The sequence below is a fragment of the Branchiostoma floridae genome, chromosome 2 (genome assembly GCF_000003815.2).
Source record: "Branchiostoma floridae strain S238N-H82 chromosome 2, Bfl_VNyyK, whole genome shotgun sequence".
NCBI classification, from domain to species: Eukaryota; Metazoa; Chordata; class Leptocardii; order Amphioxiformes; family Branchiostomatidae; genus Branchiostoma; species Branchiostoma floridae.
The window spans coordinates 17,602,108-17,629,231 of NC_049980.1; the positions used below are offsets into that span (position 1 = coordinate 17,602,108).

The following is a 27,124-nucleotide window of genomic DNA, read 5'->3' on the forward strand; positions in this document are numbered from 1 at the left end:
TGCAGTACATGTACAGTACTGTATTATGTCATTTTATGTGAATAAAGATCAGTGGGTACTAAAACTATGCGTAAGTTATTGCTTGTGGTCAATTGATTAGCATATTCTCTATAGTGGCCACCTCTCTATAGTGGCCAATTTTGACCAGTCCCTTGAGTGGCCGTTATAGACAGGTTTGACTGTAGAAAAAAAATAGGACAACTTCTACACCAGTCCTGTTCTCAGAAATACTGGGGGTAACTATTATTTTCACTGTGTGACTCACCTCTAGCTTATTAAGATCTGAACATGTCCCACGGGCTACTGTGACAGGCAGAGTCACAGACACTGTAACTGTACTGTTCTCAATGTCATCTTTGAATGGGTAGATGAGGCCAGGTGAAATAGCTCCCATCCAACTAGAATCAATGACTGCCCAAGAATCTTGCTGGGCTCCATTTCCTAATGAGTTTGAAGACAGGACAATTCTTCTGAATCAACATTTTTAATATGTACCATCTATACTGTATATCATCCACCAGTAAGTCAATCAAAGAATCAGCAATCATAATGCCTTTGGTCACATGAAAATTCTTCTGATAATCATTTTCATCCATTATGATTTATTGAAACTGTGGCAGACATTTCAAAATTATCACAGAATGTAAGAACTCAATTCTCAAAAGATAATTTCAGGAAGGATCATCCAGACAATGCATATACTTTTGCATGATGGTTGAAACCATCATGGGGCATTCATGTCAAACCCTATCTTCAACATTGAAAGTAACTATCATTATGGTTCAGATACCAATTCAGCAACATTTTAAATAAAAGAACATTTTAAAATGTGCATTTCACCAAAACAATAACACAGGTGTACAATCATTATGGCTGTACATTACTTATTTTCTTATTTTACCTCTAATCTCAAGTTGAAATGTAGGTGTACTAGCTGAGATGTCACACGCAGGTTTTGCACACGCTACACGAAAGTCCAAAGTCAGGGTGGTCTTGACACCAGCCCATAACTTAGAGGGTCCAGATACAGTCAGGCCTGTCACTGCAAAGACATCTGCAAGAGAAAGAAGCTATTGTCAGAAAGTTTTTAGACAGAAATGAATTATTACACACCATTTACTTTGTGGAAGATTTTCACTTGAATCTTAAGATACTCAATAGACACTGAAAATGACAGCAAACGAATCACATTTTCTGATGAAACTAAATTAATTAAATCCTCTTGATTAACATCATCTTTTTATCACACAATCAATTAAGCATGTGATGTCATTTGATGTCTGAAGATATAATACTTTTTCCAGCCAGGCTGCCCAGGCTGATTTAAAAGACAGGTTGCACCATCAACATTTCAGGTTGCCCAACTTCCAAGTTAATAATTACATTTTTTTTTCAAATCAGCTACTAAAGCCATTATCTTTTCTTCCAGTTACATGTAACTACGTAATGATATGTCTTTTATCTTATTAAGAAATAAATACAAAAGGTTATGCACATAAAAGGTGGGGGGAAAGTGGTGTTCCAACTGCAAAATTTCAGATTGTGAACTATGCTACCTGGTATTAAGGTTAAGTTGTGCCACGGAAAATGTGTCTGTATTTGAAAGTGTGCAAGTGGGTAATACATGTATATAGAGCACTGCAATGTATTTTGAGGTCAATATTCATGGATAGAGGCTTCCTTGAATATTGATAACTCTACGTTCAACATTGACCTTAGAGTTTATCTGCAAGGTATACTATAGTTCAAAGTAGCAAATGTCATATTTATCATGTATCTCCATACCTGACTGACTACACTGAATCAGCGCCGGAACAACTGCTATGTTGTCAGCTCTGTCTGGGTCCTGCAGTGCCTTCTGGGAATCAGCGACCAGGATGGCGTACACACTCCCACAGTACTTGGGGTCAGCTGGTACAGAGATGGTCCCTGTCCGCTCAATGTCATGTGTTACAGGCCCTTCTCCACCCCGGACATGGTAGCCATTTATCACCAGGCCAATGCCTGATTCGATCCTAGTGTTGGCTTCCATTTCCTGTGAAACAAAATCACCTGCTGGTTATCTGGAATAAAATTAGCGCATGAAAACAATGTACTTTTTGCTACAAACTCCATATGTTGGCTTACTCTAACTTCAAAGTGAAAGTAAGTTATTGAAAATGATCCTGAAAAATAGTAGCTCTTCATTATTGAGAATGGAAGTGTATCTAATCCAACAGTCAGAAAATGAACAATGCTGGCTGATGATGCTATAAGAGATCAGATCCGCATGTGGTAGCCAACACCAGTCTTGTTGAAACAAACCATCCATGGTAAAGACACCAAAAGGACTTAAGAACTAGTAACCAGAAAAAACAGCACCTTGTTAAATTAACATCTGCACACATTCCCAGCCTCCTGCAGTTATTCAAGGCCCTGCCCTCAGTAACCTAACTCAATCAATCATTGAGTTTTTTTTAACTGGTGTTCAAATCTATTTCCTTCCAGCTTTCAGTACCTGACTCATGGACCAGTACAACTTTGCAGCATATGATGGATTGACTTCTCCCACGTTGACCTGCTGTGCGCTGGAGCCGACCGTAACGTCTACCTCTGCACTGATGACAACCTGAGCATCATTGGCGAGAAACACAGGAGGGTCCAAACTGAAGGCTGTCACCACTGCATCTTGGTATTCTGTTGGAAGGCAACATCATAGAAGCAAATGAATTCAATTTGACTATTTTACATAAATTGATGAAAGCTTGAGTCATATTCATCAATAACTTTTTTTTTACAACAAATTAATACGTCCAACCTCTGCAAGACAGGGAACAATGGACGCTAAACCAGATAGTGAGTGTGAGTGAAATTATTTGTCACCAAATGTCACCTACAAAATCTTTCCAAAAGCCTTTTAGCAACCACGAAAAGTGGTTAGATATATAGATGCCTACTAGACAAATCTATGCAATGAAAAAGTTTAGTGATGATATTACAATATCAGTTGTGTGTGTATGAGGCAAGGTGTATACTCAGTCTACTGATTGGTGAACTAAGTAGTAAAGGCTTAGCATTCAGTGTGATTGTTAAGATATATACATAAGAAAAAATTATACATGTAGTCTAATAATATATAGAATTACCGCTAGTTCCTGTTGTGCTGTGAACTAGTCTGTTGTCCATGTCAACAGCAAAATCATTTCCCACATCATCTGACACCCCAGCTGGCGGCACCACCTTCACCATGAAGTATTCCTGCATATTGGCTTGATTTGCTGGGAGACGAACTCTAACCTTTACCCCCTTCAACGACCTACTGCTCCCTGGTTGTAGAGGAAGGTAGGCCTCAGGAGGGTACCACAGTACTGCAGTGGAGACCTGTTGTTGAAAACAAGGTTTTGAATTAATGTATGAAATAAAAAGTTTTGATGGATATGTATGATTAAATGATGATTCAGAATACAGTATTAAATATGATTTCGATCGAAGTCAATTTTGAGATTGCACACTTATTCAACACCAAAAAAAAAATTTTCAACTGAGCAGCCTTGACAAAACAAGGCGGCAGGCGGCGATTTTAGCCGCCTACTTACATTTTTCTAGCCGGCTACTTTGGGGTAGAATTTCAAAAAATAAAAGTTTAAGTCCAGTGCTCCCCGTTACAAAATCCCCCAGCAATTTGTTTTGATAAACCTCTGGCAGTTTTCTGATAGTTGGCCCCCGGGTTAGGGGTCACAGCGGGGAAGCTATGCTGATTTTTTTTGAAATTCAGGATTTTTTTAATTTGTCAATTCAAAGTTTAAAGATAACAATAAAAGTTACCCAAAATACACCCCCAAACCATATTTAGGGGTCTAAATTTAAAAATTTTCCCAGTCCCCCCAGACCCCCCTACGGAATGGGGGGACACCCCCCTCCCGTACCTACCCCCGCTCGCCACTTCGTGGCTCGCCGCAAGCCGCTACGCGCCTTGCCTGCTACTTTCATATATTAGCCCCCTACTTTAAAAGTTTGTGACAAGGCTGACTGAGCCCATGCTACAATACACCTCCTGTGTACATCATGCATATGAATTATGATGATGTTTCTACCTTGAAAGGTGTGGCTGTTGGGTCCATCTCCTCATTGATGTACACTTCCAACTGGAAGTTGTCCTGCTCAGCTGGAAATGGCTCCATGTGGAAGTTGTGCACTGTGACATCAACAGTCAGGACGACATCAGTGTCCACATACAGCCAATCATTAGGGCCGAGGGACACACTGGCCTTGGACAGGGCAGCATAATCTGAAAATACACAAAATCACTTGACATTCTTCATCAGGAACATTTATGATAAAACTCACATTCATGCTCAAGTACACCGTATCATGAATTCAAAAGTCACTGAAACTAATGCGTTTTGTCAATGATCATAGATGACTTTCACAATGTTAGTGTCTAATATCTATCATCAATAACACTTTTTACCTTTGCCTGAGGTTATGTTTTAGGCGGGTGTTTTAGTCTGTCTGTCTGTGTGTTAACAGCATACATTTATGTAACTCAAGAAGCCTTGAATCAATCCTGTTGATATTTGGGATGTGGGTAGGGGTCGGGAAAACAAAGGTCAAGTTCGATAATGGGCTTCCTAGTGGCTTGCTAAGGTACTGCAGCGGAACCTCAATTTTTATATCTCGTGTTCTGGACATGCTGTGGTCGTGATTTTTGAGTGGTAGATAGCCCTTGGGGCATAGAGTGAGTGTTGTGAGTTTGAGCACCCTAGAGGCTTTTTTTGGAACTGCAGGCACCAGTTTCCTTTCAAACTATGGATGAAAATAACTGGAGAACATGTTGACGGATCATCATGATTTTTGGTATGTAGATAGAATGAGTGAATGACAAACATAATAAGATGCTGATTATGCAATAATATACTGCTTTCATGACTAAGAAAATTACTGCAGATGTATTATATCAAAAGATATTAGAAGTAATTCCATCTGGCAAACTCCTGTTGTCCTTAGGGTTTCATTCACTGGAAGACATTATCATTGGTCAATGTGATTACACACAATGGGCTTATACCAGACCACTCAGGGCATGCTCTGACTCTTTTCCAAAAGGTGTGAGGCAGGTTCTTTAAAATTAGTTTAAGTGTGCCTCCCCTTAAACACATGCCCTCCATTTAACATCCTATCCATTTAGAATGGCTCTAAAAGAAGCTAATAAAAGTCATTTTCACCTGTGTGAGTGAAGTGAGTAAAGTCGTATTGAGTGCCATTCCTAAGGGCACAGGATCGATGACATGGTAGGACTTGAACCCTGGACCTTAAGGTCATCCTATCCCACTTTAAACAGTAACTTGATTGATTGATTGATTTTATTTTGCACTTTAAAAAATGATAACATACAGCAAATTAAAGAAACCAACAGAACATGCAAGGGGGGGGAGCCGTGTCACCAGGCTTATACAAACTCTTTCCCCGTCAAAATTTAAAAATCACAATTAAATGGGTATGAAGATTATACATCAAACAATAATAAACCAAGTGAAAATAATATAACCCTGTGATCATCATAACATTGCAATTGATCTAACGATGAAAAACTGGAACTAGACAAAACTAAACATCATCTACAGATCATAAAGAAATAAGGCAAAATCATAAATATTTTAGGAGATAGGCAGTTTGCAACTTTTCTTATGATACCAATATTCTTAGAAATTTTCTTACAAATGATGTCAATGTGAAACTACCACATTGAACTTGATTACTTGAATGTAAACTTCTATGTATATATCTCACCTCCTTCACAGATAACCTTGGCTGGTTGAGCATGTTCTACATCAAGGACAACATCAGCAGCTGGAAATGACAAAGATACTGTTGCATCCTAGAATGTCGTCTATCCTAAAAGCGCTTTTAGGATAGAAGCGTTTTTAGGATAGACCGGCATCCAAAATGTGCTTCTATCCTAAAAGCGCTTCTGAGATATCCAGAACACGTTGCAAGCGAGGAGCGCATTCTGGATATCCTGAATGCGCTTCTATCGGAGCGCATGATAAGCCGACGTGTTTATCCAGAACGTTCACTTGTGGGAGGAGCTTAGTGTCTTAGGAGGCGGAGACTATTTTGCATGTGATTTTTCGTAGTCAAAAGGCCGCCATCTTTTTTCTCCTCACGCGGTCGCTTCCGGGTTTGATTGTGATAGAAGATCGCATATACTTACACCAAATTAACGTAGTTTACACAAACCAAATCATTTTGGGGGACTACGTGGGCCGGTCTAACCCTCACATAATCACGTAAATTCTAGGTTCAGCGGTTGCTTTATAACCTGCGGATTTCGATCACGTAGATTACGGCAGGTGTCGCGAGGTTGAAATAAATATGGAAACTTTGGTGTAAACAATCACTGGAAGTGACCGCTGCCATTTTCTCGCGACGTGTTGAATGCATGGACCCCACACACCGAGGTAGTATCGCTATCTCCGGTTCGATAGTTCGAAACAACCAGAAGCTGAAAGTCAGCAAACCATTGACAAAGTCACCCTGCACAGGAGAAGACAGATGTCGGCCTCCTTCGACAGGAGCGCATTCAGGATATCCAGAATGCGCTCCTTCGCTTGCGACGTGTTCTGGATATCCTAGAAGCGCTTTTAGGATAGAACTATTAGAAGCACATTTTATCCCAGACTGAGCGCTTTTTATAGCATAGACGACAATCTACCATTCTTGTGAGACGAACATCTGCTTCTATCCAAGAAGCGCTTTTGCGATAGAATACAACCTGGGAACTGAATGGCTTGGGGAATTGATCAATGTGCAGCTGGACGTTTTCATTGACTGTTATGTTTTATGGTACATTTTGTAGTACTTTTTATGGTACATTTTGTAGTACATCTTGAGATACACTATTGAGAAGTACTTTCTGTATTTTACTTGCACAATTAGATGGATACAAATCATATAGTTGCAATCAAAAGGACAAATTAGTGTTTATTCTGCATGGAATCAAGTTTGGTAAATTTCCCATTATCTGTGTAGACTGTATACATATCGTATTCAGCAGTGAACAATTACCTCTGTGCATTAACTTACAATAAAGATAACTTTTATTATAAGATTTGTCATCTTTTCTTAGCCTAATAAATAGATTTATCCATGAAGGAGAAATAAAAGTTACTATACAGTACGACAGGGCTTTGAGAAATTTTATCACCAACTAAAATGACTGTTGCAGATGTATATCATATCATCCAGTTCCTCCGTGCTTTTATTTCAGAAACAAGATGTCTTGGATAAATGACTGGGCCAATATCATTTCAAAAGTTTAATAAATCTTCAAAACGGTATGAAACTGTTCAGGTTAAACTAGATAGTTGAACATTTGTCAACAAGACAGCGATGAAAATACAATTGTACAACATACTTTCAACATACCCGCAGCTCCTCCTGCGTCAAAGTTTAACTCGATCTAGTCTACTCTGAAAATGCTCTGAACATCAACACAAGGACACTCTTTCCAGATGAATGAGCATTTTGCTTCATGAAATCTAACTTGTGAAACATGTACACAAAAATATTGTGTGTAACAATATAAAATATCGATCATTAGTAAAACTATAAGCTCATGTGTGTAAGGATTATAAGCTCATAACTGCACTTTTTATGTGCACGTTTCTGATTGACATCAAGAACTAAAAATGAAGTCAACATCTTTCATGTGTGGGTGAAATTTTCCAAATATGGAAACCTGGGCGTAAACAATCACCGCTTGCGGTCCCGTCAATCACCATGATTGACGGCGACAAAGAAGCGCGTCTGGGATATCCAGAATGCGCTCTCCTTTAGAGCGCTTTTGGGATAGAAGCACATTTAGGATGCAGGCCTATCCCAGTAGTGCTTCTATCCTAAAAGCGCTTTTGGGATAGAGCACCTTTGGGATAGTACAGTACCATTTCCTTATAGTGACTGCTGGCTTCATACTTTCCCTTGCTAACCACGCATTCCCAAGCAAAAGTATTGAGACAGCAGTCACTTATTACGGAGGATGGTACTCAGGCTAGGAAATCACCCGGACATACCCTGGGAGCCATGCAGACAGGACCGGGTAAAGCGAGTTTTGTTCGGGGAGCCAAGGCAGTCAGCCCGCCAATCTCACATAAGCGCTCCAGGGGAGTTTAAGCCCGAAGGAGTTGTAACAGTGGTGTTCATGTACTGCCTATCGTCCTTGCCCAAGGGCACTAGTGCTTTTGTGGCGACAGTGATAGCAGTTGTGATTTGTGATCCGGCTGCCCGGGTTCGGCGCGGGTTCGAATCCCGGGAGTCGGGATGTTGTTTCTTTCTGTTCTACTCGCCCCTCTGGTTGTTTCAGAGTTAATTGGGCTTAAACTCCCCTGGGCGCTAATAGGAGCTCGGCGGGCCTTACTGTCTTGGGTCACCGAATAAACTGTCCTAGCTGCCCGATCCCGAATGGTTCCCAGGGTACCTGGACATTGAAATGTTAAATTGCTAAATTAGCGAAAATCCAACTGATGTCAATTTTTTATCAGTAGTAGACATACCATTTAATCAACAGTATCAGGATATAGCAGTGGACCTGTACGGTACTTAATCCCTATTTTGTCTTAAAAAAGGGCTTACTGATGTTGTGGATGTGGACAATAAGTCGAGCATGGTCAGACTGTCCACAGATTCCATCCCTCTCCCTCTGTGTCCAGTCTCCAGACTTTACCGGTACGTCCAGCTGACTCAGGTCCACTAGCCAACCATTCTGGATCTCAGGTGTCTGGTCTTGACTCATCTGTGTGGAAATGCAAGGTTCCAGGTAAAATTTACACGTGGTATTATTTTTATTTACTTAGTTTACGCAAGGAGGTAGACGTCTAACGTTACATTTGTAGATTCGTTCAACTGCCTTGTCAAGTTGACACTTGAGGCAAAGGACTCACAGATCAGACCAATACAAATAGTACTTACTTAGTACATGTGACCTGTTGATGTTGTGATAGGCAGAAGTGTTAAGCTTCATTCGAAGTTTTGGCCGCATGCATGCCCAACATCTTTTCGAGTCAGTGCGTGAGCCGATGCAACTCTGACAAATGCAAATGAGGATGGCTACCTCGTGTCGGAGCGACACCTATCAAGAGAAGCTTGTACTGCAGCTCTTTGGGACTAAATTTAGTACTGCGTGTCTTTACACTCGGTACACCACCTTGGTGAATTTTTTTCTCGCACACAACCTTTTGATAAGCTACTGGTCACTGCTTAAGGAGTAAAAGACAAGTTTTGCCGATAAATTCGGAGGTCAAAATAGCTGAAAAAATACTATCATGAGTCATGACCCGCTCGCTTTCAATTTCGCTACTAGAAAGACCTAGCCTCTATAGCAGGCTCTCTAAGGCCTTTTTTTGGCCCATAATACATTTTTGCTGGCCATTTCTTTTTGTACTGGGTCGCTGATTGCTAGCCTTTTTCTGACTACCGGCCCTGTGGTTCCTACTGCTATGGAGGCTAAGAAAGACCAAGGAGCTTTTAAAAGCTCGTTGGAAAGACCAAGTCCAATATGTCAATGTGTATTAAACACGCCCTGTGTAATTTCTCTGTCAGGTAGAAGAATACATCGTTATGTAACGTTACATGATTATAACGTTACCTGTCGAACGATTTGGTTGCTCGGAGGATCCGTTCCCTATCAGAATGGTTCAGTCGTTTTGTAGTTTTTACGTGAGAAATGCCTGTCAGTATCTATATATTGTCAATAATAGTTTTCAGTAGTGATTTATTTTTAACAATCGCAGTATGTTAATGGATCCATGGTGGCTTTACCCGATGTGTGGCAAAGGACGCAAATTTGGTTACACAACTTATTAACAAGCAAGCAGTTAAAAGCTTTATCTGTGAACGTTGGTGGCACCTGCATTTCCTTCTATTTGTGTGCTACAACAATTGCAGGCGTCGATATTACTCACCAAGAGTCTGTCGCTCAACGGGTCCAAAGTCGTGTCTGTCGAAAGGTAGAAGTCAATGCCATAACTTCCGGCAGAGATTGTGCCTTGGTCTGCCTTCACCAGCAGTTCCACCCGGTTGTATTCTCCATCCGTCAGCACGTCTCCGTCAAGGTGTTTGACGAGTAACTGGCCTTGGATATTCAACAAGAAATTCTTGACAATTGATATGATTTCTTCCTTGAATTCCTGAAGTTACATAACAACTGAACAAAAACGGACAAGAAATGCCAATGCAAATTGTTTAACGAAGGGGATTTAACACCAACCGTTCTTCTTCATTAAAATAAAAAGGGTTTTTAATTTTGTTAACTTGAAAAGATTCCATGTAGAACCATGTTACATTGATTGATATCACGCTATACTGATATTCAACGATATTCATGATCAGTTACTAACGGCCCCTAGCGGTACCGGAAGGAACAACACTATCAACGTGCCAAGGTCAAACTTATAACTGATGATGAACTTTATTGCTCGACATTTGTACATGGCCCAATGTATGGCAACGACTGTTACACAAAGTACAAAATAGGTGTATAGAATAAGACTTAATATCCTAACTAACATAGCAAGAAGTCTTTGATTAGTGTTACAATCGAGTTGGGCTATACATGAGTTTCATTACTCTTTCTAATAGCAAAGCAGGCTTTGATATATTTGCCTATCTTTGCATTATGGGAGTTGCGGCATCCAAAGATATATACAAATCTGTCTGTAGCATCGAGTCTCTTGAAATCTGTTGTACTGGATTCGAGAAATGTGAATAGCTCATTACGTAAAATAGCGTATCTAGAACATTCCATTAAAAAGTGAAATTCATCTTCAATATGCTTTGGACAGAAAGGGCGGAACCTTTGGTCAGGGGCTACATTGTAGTATCTGCCTGTTTCAATATTCAATTTATGGCTACTGATTCTTAACTGCGTAATCGCTTTTCGAATTTCAAAATTATTTATATCATAAAGGTATGTTTCTTGTTCATAACATTTTTTTTGTCTTGCTAAGAAAAGACAGTTCTGAATTGTTTTCAATAGAATTAAACCGCTTTTGTATACATGTATCTTGTAGCCGGAGGCGTAGATGGTTGACAATATAATCTCAGGTTTCATCCATATGTGTCCAAAGCCATTGTAATGTCCTTAAGATGATTAATCCAGTCTTGATTATCAGTAAGTAGAGTGTTGTATGCATCGCGAAGCAGAGAGTCCTCAGTTAAGTTTACCAAACGGTGTCAGTATTTAATGAGCTGAATTCTAGCAGGTATTATAATGGGAAACGTTCCTAACTCTCCTCGCACGCCGTCATTAGATGATTTTGAATGAACACCAAGTAGAAATTTCGGAAAACTTTTGTCAAGTAAGTTATTATCGAATGAAAAACCATCCTTTTCTACATCAAGCCCAGACGCATGTCTTTGTCTAGTCTTCTTTCAAAATTAATGATATAAGAATGAGTTAGATCAGTGTAAGTGCTCTTTCGAATCGACAGTGGAATACTATCGTCGATCTGAAGATTCTTCAATAAGAAAGAAAGAGTATTTTTGGAGAAGATATAGGGATGTTATTTGTGACAATAGGTTTCAGTGTTTTTGAGGTATGGTCAAAGCATGTTAACTCAGATCCATACATGAGGATAGGTTTGACAAATTTGTCGAAAGATCTTTACCTACGCTATGGAAATATTTTCCGAAGATAAAAGTGATTTTAATTTAAAGATAGCTCTCATAGCTTTGGTCTTTAGAAATTTTCTGGCTGTTCTAAATCTACCTGAGGACGTAAGAGGGATTCCAAGGTCGGTGTAACTGTCTGTAACTTCTATTTTACTATCATATATGAAGAATTCTTTTGACACTTTCTTTATATTGCCTTTAGAGAAGATAAGAACTTTTGTTTTAGATACATTAACAGATAGTTTCCAATTATCACAATATGTTTGTCGAGTATTGTTGCATTGCTGAAGTCCCTGCTTTGACAATGAAATCAGAGCAAGGTCGTCTGCCCAGGACAAACAATTAATAGATCTAGAAGTTAAAGTAGCTGCATCACATTGGTCACGGTAAAAACATTGCGGCAGATCATTGATAAATAGGTTGAATAGCAACGGACAAAGGTTACAACCTTGTCTTACACCACATGTGGAAACAAAGGAATCTGATAAACCATTCTGTATTCTAACAGCATAGTTGACATTCATGTGCATAGATTTCAATACATTAAAGAAGTTTCCATCGATACCATAATGTCACAATTTGTAGAATAATCCGACACGCCATACACTGTCAAATGCATAATGTATTCGCTGTTGCTTTTATAACAATTATTATTATTACTATGGTCCATCATAATTATCTGTCCCTGCTGTACCAGTATCACAAGTTTGCAAAGTTGGTGACGAAACGACTTTCCCATTGATATTGCACAACATTACAGCTCACAGTTCAGTTTTTTTTTTGCCAATTCCCGTAACCATTATCTGAAAAACATTTTGTCTACAAAGCTATGTCCTCTTCGGCTTAGAAAATAGTAAAAAAAATAGTGTAATCTCTTGACCGACGCTAATTTTAAGATACACATGACAATTATGTACAATCGTATACGCGTATGAAATTGATCGCAACAGAAAAAAAGTTAAAACTATATGCTGTTTTGTAAAGCGCATGCTGTCGTCTTCTTGCCTGCTATGTTTTAAAGCAACGTCCAGCGAAATACATTAATTTAACGTTAATGTCGCAGCCCATGATTATGCTTTTGCTAAAAAATACCAAGTGATAATGGTACATGCATCTATATCACATGGATGTTGGTTTTACCTGTTGTGTCGCCGATTCCTACAGTAAGTAGTACAAGGGTAGCTAGTAGTTCCAGCCCATCCTTAAACCTGGCGCGAGTCATCCTGAAAGCAAACCAGAAGCCTGATCACGATGGTAATCAGTTGAAAACATCAACATTTCGGTCTTAAAAAGTCTGTATCAAAATGATGTTGCCGATTTAACTGATTCGTCTATGAGTCATGTACGACCGCCTCATTTCTCCGGCAAATATTTTCACTCTATTTTAAGTTCTACTTTGTAAACTCTATCCGCACGCCGAGACAAGTGGACGTTTTCCACACCTCGGTAAGCTATGTAGAAATTCCCCTTGGCTTTTTAAATTTCATATTTTCTTTATTTCCTTTATTAATTTCTGCTTTCTGATGTATTCTTAGATACAAATCAACCAATTGCTTATTTCAAATTCCAATAAGGCTTCCTTCGACTTTTGCTGGATCTGACCGTTTTGGTTAATCATATTCAACCTGAAGTCAGTATTTCATAGACGTTGACAAAATATAGTTTCACAGTCCCAAAAGTTCCATTGACATTGATAGGAAAACGAATGTTCTTGTATATATCGTTACTAATATGTACGTCATTTATTCAAATCTACCATGAAATTCAGACGTACTGCTGATAGGTACGTACGGTAGGTATATGTGGAGGAAAAATTCTGTTGGCGAATGATGTCAATGGTACGGGTAGACACCTGTCTTCCATGCGCTGCAAAAGTGACCAGTTCGTGTAAAAAACACTTTACTTAATATTGCTCTCGTCTGCCACACAAAAGACGCGATGCCCTGACAATGGGCAACCTTTCAAGCTATTGTAAAAAAGCCTGACTAATAGTCCTGTTATTCCTTTCATTAGTAGACCTAGCTTTTAGGCATGTCTAACACAAAAGAGCAGGGGTTTGTAACAAAGCCGAGATGAATTATAGATGACTTTCGGGTCCGGACTCATCATGTTAATGGGGAGAGCTAATTTGAGTGGGTTGTCATTAGCTGCGAAGCAGAAAATAACCGTATACAGAAAACTACAAAAGATATTAAAATATTGAAGTGGTAATGGCACTACAGCACGAACAGTTTGAGCATTCTAGTATGTACTATATGTTTGTAAATGTCTCATACTAGTACTTTTAGACTGTCAGAACGGGGCACAGTGGTATAAACAGCTGCAGTACGTTAAAATACAACTCACTCTCACAATCACATGCTGACCTGTTGATTATAGTTTTCACATCCCCTGAGAAGCATCACCAGATGGAGATATGAAATAGCATAGAACAAAAAAGGCAATTGTCCCTAGGGGACTAAACGAAATGACAGATTACTTTGAAGTTATGCCTTTTTGAAGGCAAGTTGTGGGTAAGAGCAATTCGGAAACGGTCTCAAACATAAATATGTTTCTTCAGATTATTTGTTCAATTGGTGGAAATGAATCGTCATCAGTGCTTTAATAGGGCATCTTGGATAACAATATATTAACAAACTGAAATTTCTCTAAAAATTCAACCTTAATTTGTCGGTATGTTCTATCGACAGGGACAAATTCATTATCCAGGTCCCTATTCAGCAACTTGGCACATACCAGCACACAAGTTACACGTATAGCTTTCGGAGTACGTCAATAGTTAAGAAATGTATGGTAATGTAAATATGACGAAAGCTACATGAACAACAAAAAAGCTTGTGCTGCGGACGACACTGGCCCGGGGTCATATCCCTGTGATAATTACTCCAGTAACCTTGGAACATCTGTTTTTCATCGTGTTAACACGGTGGTACCGGTGTTTCTGCGCCTGAATAATTCATGAGACTACCAGGCAAACCTATTCCGATAATGACGCACCACATGGTGATGGAACACACACACCTGTTACTCTAAATGTGGCCAAGATGAAAGGATCTTCATCATATCATCATCAAAATAAGGACGGAAAAGGACACATGTAAAAGTAGTTAAACATTATTCTGCAGTGATCGCCGTTTAGGAGATAGAGACGTAAAATGTCTACCACATACAAGAGGAAAAACTGTTCAGATAGAAGATGATAAAATGTATGTCTCTAAGTTTGCCATTTAGTCAGAGGTATTGGGGAAGTGATAATATTTTGTATTTGGGCCTCCATGCCATTTAGATATTTTGTAACCCACCCCCCCTTCGTGATAACGGTACTATTTAAGTGTGTAGAATGTCCACATGTTTGGTCGATTGTAACTTTTATGGTAATTCTGCTGATCAAAAATTGTATCTTTTGGACAATGCTATTTCAGCTACGTGCTCAGTTCAGCGGGACCAATTCGGCGATGCTTCTACAACACGTTCTATTTGTTTGTTTCTTTGTTAGAATAATGAGTTTGCGACTTTTTGTCAACGCTTCACAACTTTGGGGTAAACCTTGTATCATAACGCCATATGTTACATTGTCATGAACCGACGCGAAATAAACTGATGGTTTGATACCAAGTATCTTTGTATGATATCTGGGATAGAAAAGCCAGGAACAAATACAAAACAAGCTGTTCTTACAGTGAAAAAGAACTGTGACAAAGAACCAGCATTTATCCAGTCAATGACACTTTAGCACATATGCTTACTTTTTCAATCGTTCAATGAGGAAGAAATAAAATGAAGAAATAGAAAATAGATATATATTCCATATCACACTTACCTCAGAGAGGCTGATCGCACTCAACCCCACTCAGTCAGACCGGGATTCTTATCTTCTCCGTCTCTTCCTGTAAGTTCTTCAAAAGAAAGGATGTGAAGAAGATCGTGCCCCGCTCCCGAATCCGCCGTCTCACGGGGAGCTCTGCATCTGCATAGCAACTGCGCTCTTATTGTATTTCTGGACACGTGACTGTCCCATGTGACGGTTTTAATTGCAACTGTCGATGCCAAATATATCAGGCTGATGACGTAACCTTGAGAATCATCAGCATTAATGTTATGGGGCATTAGTGAACATTAACAAAGGTTGTAATACTAGTACTGTGCAAGTTTTAGAGGCTACCATGGCAAGTTCATAAAACCATTACATCCAGTGAAGAAGTCGAATTCACTTGTCTTTGTAGAATATGATTCTTGTGTTGGTTGACATTGTATATATTGCATGTATCTTTCAACTATCCTTTTGTTGCAACTTGTACTTAGCCCTGTGGCTATATATGTACAATAAAGCTCCTCATTCATTCATTTATGAAAAATGACTGACCATCTGATATTGCTTCCAGTTATCTTAGGGTATAGCGACATTTGGACAACTCAGCGTCTGTGCCAGGTTCAGGACTGTTAAGAAACTTTCTCACTCATCTTTATTGCTAAATGTCACTAGCAAACTGTCATTCCTTTGTTCAGCAAACCCTGGTGACCTAAGTTACCATTCAACTATCATCTGCAGAGTGGAATGGAAGGAAGCTGTTGGAAAGACAAAATTCCATTACAAAGGTGTGGTAGCGAAATGAAATAATGACATATTTGGTTCACGCATGGACAAGTGTAGTATGTAACGTTAATGATATCGATGGTTGGAAAGTGGGTGGGTGATGTGGGGTTGGGCTTGCTTGATTCTTAAGCTATTCACAGACCAGGCACAAATACTCTCTGGTCTATCCTATTTTCCAAATTAAATACTAGTACTAGCTGAGCCAACCAGGAACCACACTCAAAGTAAAATTCTGCAGGCTCAAAAGAATTCCATTCTATATGTAATTCTAGGAGATGATAGCACTCACTCTGCACAAATAGGAAAATTCACAAAAGAATGTAAAATTGGACTTTGGAACCAGTAATGTGAAATATTACACTCGATATGTTGATTTATTCATTATCTCGTAGGTTAGGTTAAATTATATTTGTATGTGTAGCTGTAGAAGACAATACATCGCTGTTATGTCAAGAAAGATTGTTGTTGTCGTGGTTGTTGCAAAAATGGAGTGACCCATATGCGAGCTTTGAAATAAACCAGGGCTCATGTACGAATAATGTAGCATGGAAACAGTTGGAGGTGAGCTATGGCATGTTTATAAAGCAGGTGAAAACAATTAGTGCCATGAAGATGTATTTAAAGTTGTCTTATCGATCCAGACTTGATCATCTAGTCCATTTGTTTAGAACTGAATTTTCTTTAACGTATAAAAACGGGTGAATCCAAAAAATGTTGCTAATCTTATTTATGGTAAAAAAAAGTGTGGCAATATAAACTATTACCATGGTGACGGTTTTATTCTGTATAAGTACTAAGGATTGTTGTTTTAGGTGTACTTTAGTTGTGTTCTATCCTTTCGCTTTTTGTTAACAAGAAAGGCGATCTCTTGTGACGAGTGACCTATTATAAATGATTCTCATTGATCATACAAATGAGGTCCTGATTTGCATAAAAGATATCAGTTGATCATCTTCAAAGTATGAAAGCTATTGTAGCATTTCCTCATAAATCGTGTAAATGAGACTTAAGTCTGCATGTTCAACGTAACGTACATGTTGCTGCCCAATGTCGCAACAATGGAATTTCCGTCATTCAACACTATTATAAACATTTCTCATTGATTATGAAACTAGGTAACAATTTGCATAATTGATGTCTATCGACATTTCTCTCTTTTCTAGTTACATATGTCATGTTTAACAGTTTAAGTGTCCTAGTATGATGAAATTGATGAATGATGAATGGTTTTATTTGTCAAGCCTTGCAGCTGGATCAGCTGAATTGAGAATTACAGGAGTGAAGCATATCTCCATACATAAATAAGTAAAATCATCGATATCGGGAGTAAAATAACAAGGCTATTGAAGTTAAAAACAGCATAAATCTACAAGACACTCAGACAATTTGCACAAGGACAATGTTAAAAAGTGCACGGCTAATACAAAGAGGAAGATCATGAGCCCACAGAACAAGATCGTAGATGTAAAGTGACTTCTGAATGCGTGTAAAGTGACTTCTGAATACACAGTCAGAGTACTAATAGTCTCTACTATAGTACTAAGAGTCTCTAATATACACTTTCAGACAACTAGTCGTCACCTGCATACAGCAGACTTAAGGCACGTGGGATGAAGGACATCGCGTGTCTTTTACTTTTGCTGATCATTGTTGCACGATATCGTCTTCTGCTGCGTAGACCGTAGTGAGTGTCCATGGGGCTGGTTAAGACTTCCCAGAGAGGAGAAGACTCGTCCTGAAGGGTATGTTCAAGTGTTCTCAATGTGGCTCTGTCACGTCTACTAGCTAGTGTTGGGATAGAGTCAACTGAAAGTCCAATGATTCTCATACAGCGCTTTTGAACAGATTCAAGAGAGTCCGAAAGATGATTTGGCATCCTCCCAACACAGGGCTCGCGTACTCGAGGACTAGTAGGTCTTATAAACGTCAGGTACTAGGTAGATCTGGGTTAAGACGTCTACCGAGAGACCCGCCTTCTTAGCGATGCAAAGGTAGTGAATCCTTGGTCGGACAAATTAGTATTATGTGGATAAATAAACTGTGCTCATCAATTATGCAAATTTGCCCCTGGTTTTCATTGATAGTCCTTACTTATGGGAGGCATCTCCGAAGTTATCTACATATCAAAATCCTGATGATCCGTCAACTCCCTCCCGAGTTATTCCCTTCCAACTGTGTGGTGCAATTACGCACGGGCGGACGAACTGCTGTGGAATTTCGGGAATATTTGCCAATAAGATATATACTAGAGTAAGTCTTATATTTCTCTCTTTTTTAGTCACATATGGCATATTTTTTCGTATTCTAACATGAAATGCAGTATCTTCATAAACTGTCCTCATTAATTATGCAAATTAGCCCCTGATTTGCATGATTAGCATTAAATTATGTAAGGCATCTCTGAAGCTATCTACATTTCAAATATTATGAAGATCCGTCAACCCATTCCCGAGTTATTCCCCTCTAAAGGGATGATGCAGCTACGCAGGCGGGGAAAATTCCTGACATGCCTGCGGGATTTTGGGAATTCTTGTCAAACGGACGCACACTATACTACTAGGCTATCCTCTGAGGCGTCGCCAAAAAAAGGATAACACTCCCATCGTGTACTTCTCACTATGCTCCCACAGTCCCATTTTTTTTACCAAAAGGTCTCGGACCGGAGTTTCTTTTGCGATTTCGGAGGTTGGCGGAGAGCCTCAGGCTGGAGGGCAATACTTCCGCTAGGAAACGTAGGACGTGAGACTTAATCAATATGGTGGAAAGTCGTTTACTGCCTCTTTCCGACAAACTTATAGGTATCGTTTGTTCCTTCTATATTTGGGGTAGAATATGTAGTAAAATTTTAATTTTGGACCCGAAAACTATCATTTTTAACACTTTTTTGATCGAAGCTGCTTGGAAAAAACGGATTTTCCAAGGATAACGGCCTACGTGGTAGAAAAGCTAAATTCTTCATGTTTTTTTTAAAAATGAAAATAAAGAAAATTCTATGTGATAACTTTTTGCAATCTCCGATGACGTAATTTTATCGAAATCGCATTAAAAACGCTGCTAGTTGGGTTATCAGGCGAAAAAAAAAAGATTCACCGTTGCAGCGGACTAATACAAAAATGGTTTCGCTGGCCGACCAACTACTCCTCGCACAAAAATAATACAACCCACGGGCTTTTCAGGAAATACGACAAATCTATGCTCAGCTATAACGATCACCAAGCAACAGGGAGCAAAAGTTAGGCAGACAACAGCGCACTTCCGGCCTATTACACCACCCTTCCGCCGGTCAGATTTGAACTCCGAACTGGAACCAAAAATGGACAGCAGGAGTGTTATCCCCTTTTTCACCAGTAGGAGATTCAAGAACCACCTTCTGGTAAAAAAAATGGGACAGTGGGGGTGTTATCCTTTGTTTCGCTGATAAGAGGTTCAAGACGTTTAAGAATTCGGTAAAAAAAATGGGTTAAGGCTTTGTACCCTATATCATCACATCTGTTAGGAGATAGCACGTGTTTCCAAAATGTTTTTACACCCCCCCCCCCCCATGTAAAACACAGTGATCCAAGCTATCTGTGAAAAGTTAAATTGTGAAACGTTACATACAAGTCATCAATTCTGTTTCAGCTATTTGGTAGCTCTTGTAGTCACGGAGGAGAGCAGCATAAGATATTCTCATTATCTTCGTCAAGAAGATTATGTTTTCTGTTACATGGGTCTGTATGTAAGTCAACAGCATATAAGTTGAGAAATTGTGAATGGATCTTTTTTTTACTTCTGGTAGCTGGGTAGCGGTTGTGGAAAGGCATGCCTAGTCCCGAATAAAGACTCTATCCATAACAAGCATAATTCTTTGGCGAAGGTATGTGTTTCGTGAAACTCTCGTTACTTATGCAAACGTCCTCATATTTTGCAAATTTGTATTTCATTTTGAACATTTTGTCTAAGCTACCACAAATCATTAAAATCTGTTATTCCTTTCTTGAGTTATCCTCTTCGGACATTTTTTTTACAAAATATCTCTACAATTCCAAAACTAGCCACCTTACTAATATGTTACAATATTCCCGAGCACAATAGCTGACACCCAAAAATCGTGACCATAGCTTGTTCAGAACCCAATATATCAAAACCAGAACTTCCGCTGCAGCACCAAGGGAGGCCACGAGGGGGGCGCAAGTCCAATTATTTTGTTACACCATATCATCTTACTAAGTATGAACCAATCCACCCTGTCGTTCTTGGGTTATCTTGACCAACAAACAGACAAACGTTTGTAAAATATAATCTCCATAAGAAATATTTCATGGATGTCACTAGTGAACAGCCTTACTGCCTTACTGCCCCTACGGCCACCTGAGCTACCGGACGAGTGAGTGAGTGAGTGAGTGAGTGAGTGAGTGAGTGAGTGAGTGAGTGAGTGAGTGAGTGAGTGAGTGAGTGAGTGAGTGAGTGAGTGAGTGAGTGAGTGAGTGAGTGAGTGAGTGAGTGAGTGAGTGAGTGAGTGAGTGAGTGAGTGAGTGAGTGAGTAACGAAGATGAAAAGATAAACATGTCCATACTCTCTGACTCACACGCGTTCAGTCAAGCATGTCAGAAGTTGTCTTCTCGACAGTCCCACCCACCCGCATGCCTCGCCGCACCAATAGGCTTACGTTCTTGGCTTGTTTGTTTCCTTGCAATTAGTATTTTCACTTTTCATTGGGGGATGAGGAGGGTCAGGGTCCTACAATAACAAGGATGAGCCATCCCTCCATGAAATATTTAGAGACTTTGTAGATTTGCATAAGTTATACTTGGTGATGTTCATCATTGACTAACTTACACATGTCACAAGTATAAAATTCCCAACATTTATCATTAAGCGGAATTGACCATACTTCATAGAAGCGAATATAACCTTCCTGAATATTTCATGGGGTAACAAGGTATCTGCATAAAAAAAAGTGATGGTCTGGTGAGGTCAGACAACTAACCACGGCGTTGCCTGCGGACAAAGTGACAACTAGGTCAGACAACCCCATTCAACCGGATCAACCCTGCCCATAATTCGTCTCTTTCCATGCGGTATAAAGGACAGACAAGCAAGCTGTTGACATTTACTTGCAGAATTTTCACAGGAAGTACAGAACAGGTGAGAACTTTGTATTTTCCAAAACCATATCCAGTTGCTTGAGTAACTACTTTTGGCGCATCTTATTACCTGGATATCTAAGCTACATCGACAGAACTTTGCATTTCTATACGCCGTTGCTCTCCAAGAAGATGTTCGGCTCTCGCTGTTTTTGTTTCTACATGCCTCGTGTGTTTTTCTTGGGATCTCTGTTTCGAATAGTAGGGTATTCCCTCTCCGCAAGTAAAAGCGAGCTGCAGGCTTGAGCTTTTATGAATAGATGAAGGCTCAAAATGTATGACAGAGGCGTCATTGAGAACATGCCGCTTCATACTGCAGGCCTTTGTTTTCATCGCTATAAATCATGGTGTCTGTGTCAAGGTTTACAAATAAGAGAGGAATGCTTGTACACTTTCCACGCATTTTAGTCCCTCCAATATGGGTGACCCCAATACCGAGGCATTGATCAGTATCATCAGGGCATTGATTGATATATTTCAAATGTTTCATAATTATAACACATATTTTCACAACCTTACAGGGTATACTTGTGGGGAAGCACCATGAACATCATTAAAAACGAATTCACCTACGGCGAACATGAAGACCACTTCTTCAACCAAGGATTCAATGCATACTGCAGGCCAGATATCCAACAGGTTAATAGATAGACAACATAATCTGTACAAGCCCATATGGCTCGATTGCCCTCCTTGTTCACTCAACAGGATATAATATAGACAGACGTGTACTGGTATTCATGTCACCAAACCTTTGTTATTTTGACCTTTGCTGAATGCAAGTTTCATGTGACCTTCTTAATCTGGTAATCAGAACCTGCTGATGTTTTTTTCTCAAACTTTTCTCACACCCGTCCGATGTGAATCCAGGGCATGTTAGAGGACGAAGTCCGCACAAAGTTTTACCGAGACGCCATCTACAACAACAAACACCTCTTCAAGGACAAGATCGTCATGGATTTTGGATGTGGATCTGGTATTTTGTCCATGTTTGCTGCAAAAGCCGGAGCGAAGAAAGTTTTTGGGGTGAGAAAGATTGTATACATGAGTTTATTTTATAACATTAAATAGAAATAGGCGACGTTTAATTTTGATAGTTTCATTAATGAAAGATAAATATACTTTTCTTATTCAGAGATCAATTCATTGAATTTGATGAACTGAAAAAAATAATTGTTTTGAATTTAATTATCTAACCGTTGTAAATGTAGAGAAACTGAAATCAGCTATTAATGCCGTACCCTGACATTGCTGCCAACACACATTTTGCGACATCTAAGAAAGAAGGAAAAGGGAGAGAATTCATACCTAGCCATCTTATTTTTCCATGGCAATAACCGGACAAAAAACTTAACCTTGCTTTCTAACCTTCATCAATGTATTGAATGTTGTTTCCACAGGTTGAGGCGAGCAACCTTGCTAAAACAACGAAGAAAAACGTGAAGAAGAATGGACTCGACCACAGTGAGTATTCCATTGTCAACTATCAGAGTTGTCTGTTTCTGCATTACATCATCGGATACAAACCCGCTGTGATATACTGACGTCAACAACACATAACATGCTGAATATACATATAACTTGAATGATGTATTTTTTCCAGTCATTACGATCTTGGAGGGAAAGGTCGAAGAGATTGAGCTTCCCGGGGTCGACAAAGTGGACATCCTGCTGAGCGAGGTTATGGGCGTGGGGCTGATCCACGAGGGCACGCTGCAGTCTCTGGTCATCGCCAGAGACAGGTTTCTGGTGAGTCACATTGTCATGTCTATAGTGTTAAGATGGATAAGACTACTCGACAATGAGAAGCAAAATTCACAGTAATGTTTGCATTACATAGCAAAATCTTAACGATATGAATTGCACTTCAACAAGCAAACAGAGCAATGACCCTCCCCAAACCAGATTTTTTTTCAACATAGCTATTGAAAGGTGTACCTATCAGTAAGAATTTTATTTTTTTATTTCTGACAGGAATTTCTGTCAGTAGTAAGTAACTATGGATAAGACGATCCTTTCAATAAGTATGACGTTTGTCATTCAACCTACTGACTTGTTATCGTTGACCGATCTGTTTGTGGATGATAATGATAATGGCAATGATGATTTGGAATTGTTATTGAGGTGATTCCAATATATGATCAATTTATGTAGTAAAAGTTGTTTATCTAAAGTAACAGGGATGTTAAATAGTTAACGTAAAGTGGTGGATGTTTTGTTGAAAATTGGCCACCAGCGAGTGACTGGTGACATGTTTCAATCTGCATTTCCGATAGAAACCTGGTGGTATCCTGTTTCCTGACAAGAATACACTCTACATATGTGCAATCGAAGACAAGAAGATGCACGACAAGCATGTCACATGTAAGTCACGACATCAGTGGAGTTAGATATGATTAATGACTAATACTTTCACGTTGTTGCATGTTGTTACATGTTGCGCGATGCATTTTTCTACTAGTAACGGGGGCCGCCCTAAGATGCACCCTGCCCTAAGATGCCCGGATTTTTTGCTGATTTTATTATGCGTACGCCGTGTTTGTTTCCACTGATTATGATGATTAGAACGGTAAATAAACCAAGTCCAAACAAACAGCTTTTTTTCTATTAAAATTTTTTTACACATATTCACTTCCCTTTTTTTTTAAAGACAGCTGCAGGATTTTCACAATAATGTTAGTAGCGCCAAATCACTGTGGTCACCTGTTACTAGGTATTGGTGGCTCGTGTCCATAAATAAACAACCACTAAAAACAGCCACACAACTGTCATACACATAAGAAATAAAGCTTCACAAAACACTACAAATATTGGTCTTCAAATGTTTGTTGAGTAGAAGACCGGCCATAGAAAAAACAACATAAGCATCACCGCCGTTGTTTTCACATGAACAGTATGGATGCCTTCCTTATTCAAGTATGGTCTCTAGATGAATGTGTTAAAAATTCATTGATCAAAACTTGACCACTCTTTGGCAACTAGTGATGGAGCGCCGTGAGTTCGAGCGCGTAAAAAAACGGGCATCTTAGGGCGGCCCCGGGCCCGTTATAATGTTTTAAAAAAGGAAATGCACATACATGTATTTCAAACTACATTTTGAAGTTGGTCGTAAAAGGTAGCACTGTCATTGTTCTTGATTCCAAAGATGCGAGTGAATGTCTAATCGTGCATGTGAAATAAAACAGCAGTATAACAGCACTCCCATTCATGCTTAATAGTAGTGTTTACTCTAATCTAATGATAGTATTCATATCTAAAGACTGTTTAAAGGACATGTGAACTGAACGTTTTGCTCTTACAGATTGGAAAGATGTGAATGGATATGGGATGAATGCAATGGCAGATGCTTCCAAGTCCTACGCCTGGCACCATCCAATTAGACCCCAGCAACCTGTTACCGACTACTATACGCTCAGGGTGAGAAATATTTTGTAAAACACTTTCTTGCCCACATACCCCTGTATATGTGCAATTTGCTGATTCCACACATAATGTAAATTTTGAATGCCCAGCAACACACCCGTTGTTTTTTCAGTGCTTCAAACAGTGATGGAAATGTAAAGAAATTTATGTTCGACTTTTATGTAAGGCTCAATTTATCGTGTGTTTCTTCGATATTTGACCTTTAGTATCAATAATTTGCTTCTCGACTCGAATAATTTGAGTTTGCCTGGCACATTCTGAAGCCTCTTACAAGTTATATGATGACCTACAAGAAAAGACTATGTTCGTAGAAGAAAAGGTGTCAGTGCTTTATTTCACCAAACCACAATCACTATAATTTAGACAATACTTTATACTCACATGACAGGAATACGACTGGAACACCTGCAAACTGGACGACATTTTCTTCGCCTCGTCGTTCAAGCTGAAGTGCAACAGGAAGGACACGGTCCACTCTTTAGCGGTCTTCTTCGACTGCGAGTTCAGCGCGTGCTCCACCAAGACGGTTCTGTCTACAGGTGTGTAAATTACATAATCAGGTTTTCCACAGATGCGTGATCTCCTTATCATTCGTGCTTACACTTAAGAACCTCATTAAATAGTCACTTTATCATAACGAAAGTAAACATGTTTTCCCTACCTTGATGCCCATGGATTCTGTGCATTTCCTCCAGGCCCAGAAGCCCCTATGACACATTGGATGCAGCTGACGTGTCACCTGGATGAGCCTGTTGAGGTGGACAAGGGCGAAGAACTGGAGGGAACATTCGCTGCTAAAGCATACAACGTAAGATATAACGTTTCAGCGTCTTGATTATCATTCTTTCATTCAATCAATCACTCAATAAGTCCGATCAAGTATTTACTTGTTATCAACACCATAAGGGCCGACCTTCAGAAGGTTGCTGCCGCGCCGCGTGCCCGCCAAGCTGGTGTGTTACGCCAAACTTCAGTTATACTGGCTATATAGATATAGATACAGATACAGGTTGCTTTGTATACGGTGTATACTATATTGTAAATATGTGTTTGGTTGTCAAACACCAGCCCATTTCGTTTTTTTTGTGTGTAAACAGGGAAGAGACCTGGAGTTCGACATAGACATGGACTTCAAGGGGACACTGGGATCCACTATATTGTCCCGGGAGTTTTACTATTACTGGGGCCTGAGCTCGCAGATGCCATACCAAGAAGACGATCATTGATATTTTTGAGACGAGTAGGTCTTAACAATTCAAGACAATGGTGTTTACTTTTTGGACCTAGCAGTTAAGTACATGTCTTAGCAACAGGCAAAAGCAATTATATTTGCTCCGGTAGATAATTTTGATTTACAAGCATAAAGGCACTCATATTGAAGGTAATTCACTAATAGCGTCTTTAAGAGTTTATGTGGAATGTTTCTGATTGCACAGATACGTAACGTTCAAACAAGCTGGCTATTGGACAGAATCGCTGTTTGCCAGTTTCCACATACAAAGTGGACCTTACCTTAGCACAAAGTGGACCCAGGATATTGTAAAACTCTAACGTTACTTCGTTTAATCTCGGAAATGGCAATGTTACAACATTATCTTTTTAATAAAACGTTGATTGATCTACAAAAAATGTTTTGTCTCCTTTCAATTCCATCTAGTACAGCACCAAACAAAATGAATTCCACCCCCCACCCCTCTCTCTCTCTCTCTCTCTCTCTCTATATATATATATATATATATATATATAAATATATATATATATATATATATATATATATATTTATTACTTTATACTTTATACATATTGGTAGATAATGCTCTTTTATTGCATTGTTTGTGAATTTTCACAGGTTAAGGCAAAACAACGCTCATTACTGTCCAATCAGAGATTAAACTCCAGCTAATGTTCTACACGTATCTTAGGCTGACTACCTCGGTGAGTCGGCTGCAGTTCCGCATGGCCCCACATGACCCCATTTAAAAGAGAACTTTAAAAAAATTGATAACGATAACTTTTTGGGGTTTTCAGTTAGTTTGGTCGGTTATATCCTCGACTTCAACATTCTAGTTTGTCGTGCTCGAAAACTGCTCCCTACTATGATTTTATCAGCGTTGATGTTAACTAAAGAAATCCCCATAGGCCGAAAACTGTGTTCTGCTACCTTGAGCAAGGCAAACCAAGTGGCACGGTACGTTACTTCTCTCACAAACAAATGTGAACTTTCAGAAATTCGACAAAGGAATTCACACGTATAGTACCAAGGGATCTGTGCGTCATACAGGGGTTTGCAAGTTTGGGTAGGCTATATGATAATAACGTTAATGACCCGGCCTCG

The 27,124-nt window shown here is 39.4% G+C and overlaps 2 protein-coding genes across 3 annotated transcripts in view; one reads left to right on the forward strand and one right to left on the reverse strand.

Annotated features, from left to right (window-relative positions):
- LOC118408773 overlaps nt 1–15,795 on the reverse strand; it is a 28,647-nt gene extending 12,852 nt beyond the window's left edge. The window contains exons 1-11 of the mRNA XM_035809636.1: nt 15,467–15,795; nt 12,787–12,869; nt 9,939–10,108; nt 8,611–8,770; nt 5,770–5,829; nt 4,074–4,267; nt 3,126–3,360; nt 2,498–2,676; nt 1,786–2,035; nt 902–1,054; nt 266–441 (exon numbers count right to left, since the gene is read on the reverse strand). Of these exons, the coding sequence (XP_035665529.1) occupies nt 266–441; nt 902–1,054; nt 1,786–2,035; nt 2,498–2,676; nt 3,126–3,360; nt 4,074–4,267; nt 5,770–5,829; nt 8,611–8,770; nt 9,939–10,108; nt 12,787–12,868 (1,659 nt within the window). The 5' untranslated portion in view covers nt 12,869; nt 15,467–15,795. The remainder of the gene's footprint in view (nt 1–265; nt 442–901; nt 1,055–1,785; nt 2,036–2,497; nt 2,677–3,125; nt 3,361–4,073; nt 4,268–5,769; nt 5,830–8,610; nt 8,771–9,938; nt 10,109–12,786; nt 12,870–15,466) is intronic.
- A 5,417-nt stretch (nt 15,796–21,212) lies between these two features.
- Nucleotides 21,213–27,124, forward strand: part of LOC118409796 (protein arginine N-methyltransferase 8-like) — a 16,894-nt gene continuing 10,982 nt past the window's right edge. The window contains exons 1-10 of one of the 2 annotated variants that reach the window (XM_035811107.1): nt 21,213–21,367; nt 21,888–22,005; nt 22,237–22,392; nt 22,767–22,830; nt 22,970–23,115; nt 23,643–23,730; nt 24,668–24,783; nt 25,178–25,328; nt 25,485–25,597; nt 25,887–26,418. In XM_035811107.1, coding sequence (XP_035667000.1) covers nt 21,910–22,005; nt 22,237–22,392; nt 22,767–22,830; nt 22,970–23,115; nt 23,643–23,730; nt 24,668–24,783; nt 25,178–25,328; nt 25,485–25,597; nt 25,887–26,015 — 1,059 coding nt within the window. In that variant the 5' untranslated portion in view covers nt 21,213–21,367; nt 21,888–21,909 and the 3' untranslated portion in view covers nt 26,016–26,418. Of the gene's footprint in view, nt 21,368–21,887; nt 22,006–22,236; nt 22,393–22,766; nt 22,831–22,969; nt 23,116–23,642; nt 23,731–24,667; nt 24,784–25,177; nt 25,329–25,484; nt 25,598–25,886; nt 26,419–27,124 lie in introns of those variants that run through there. The other variant, XM_035811108.1, reaches the window with a different exon arrangement.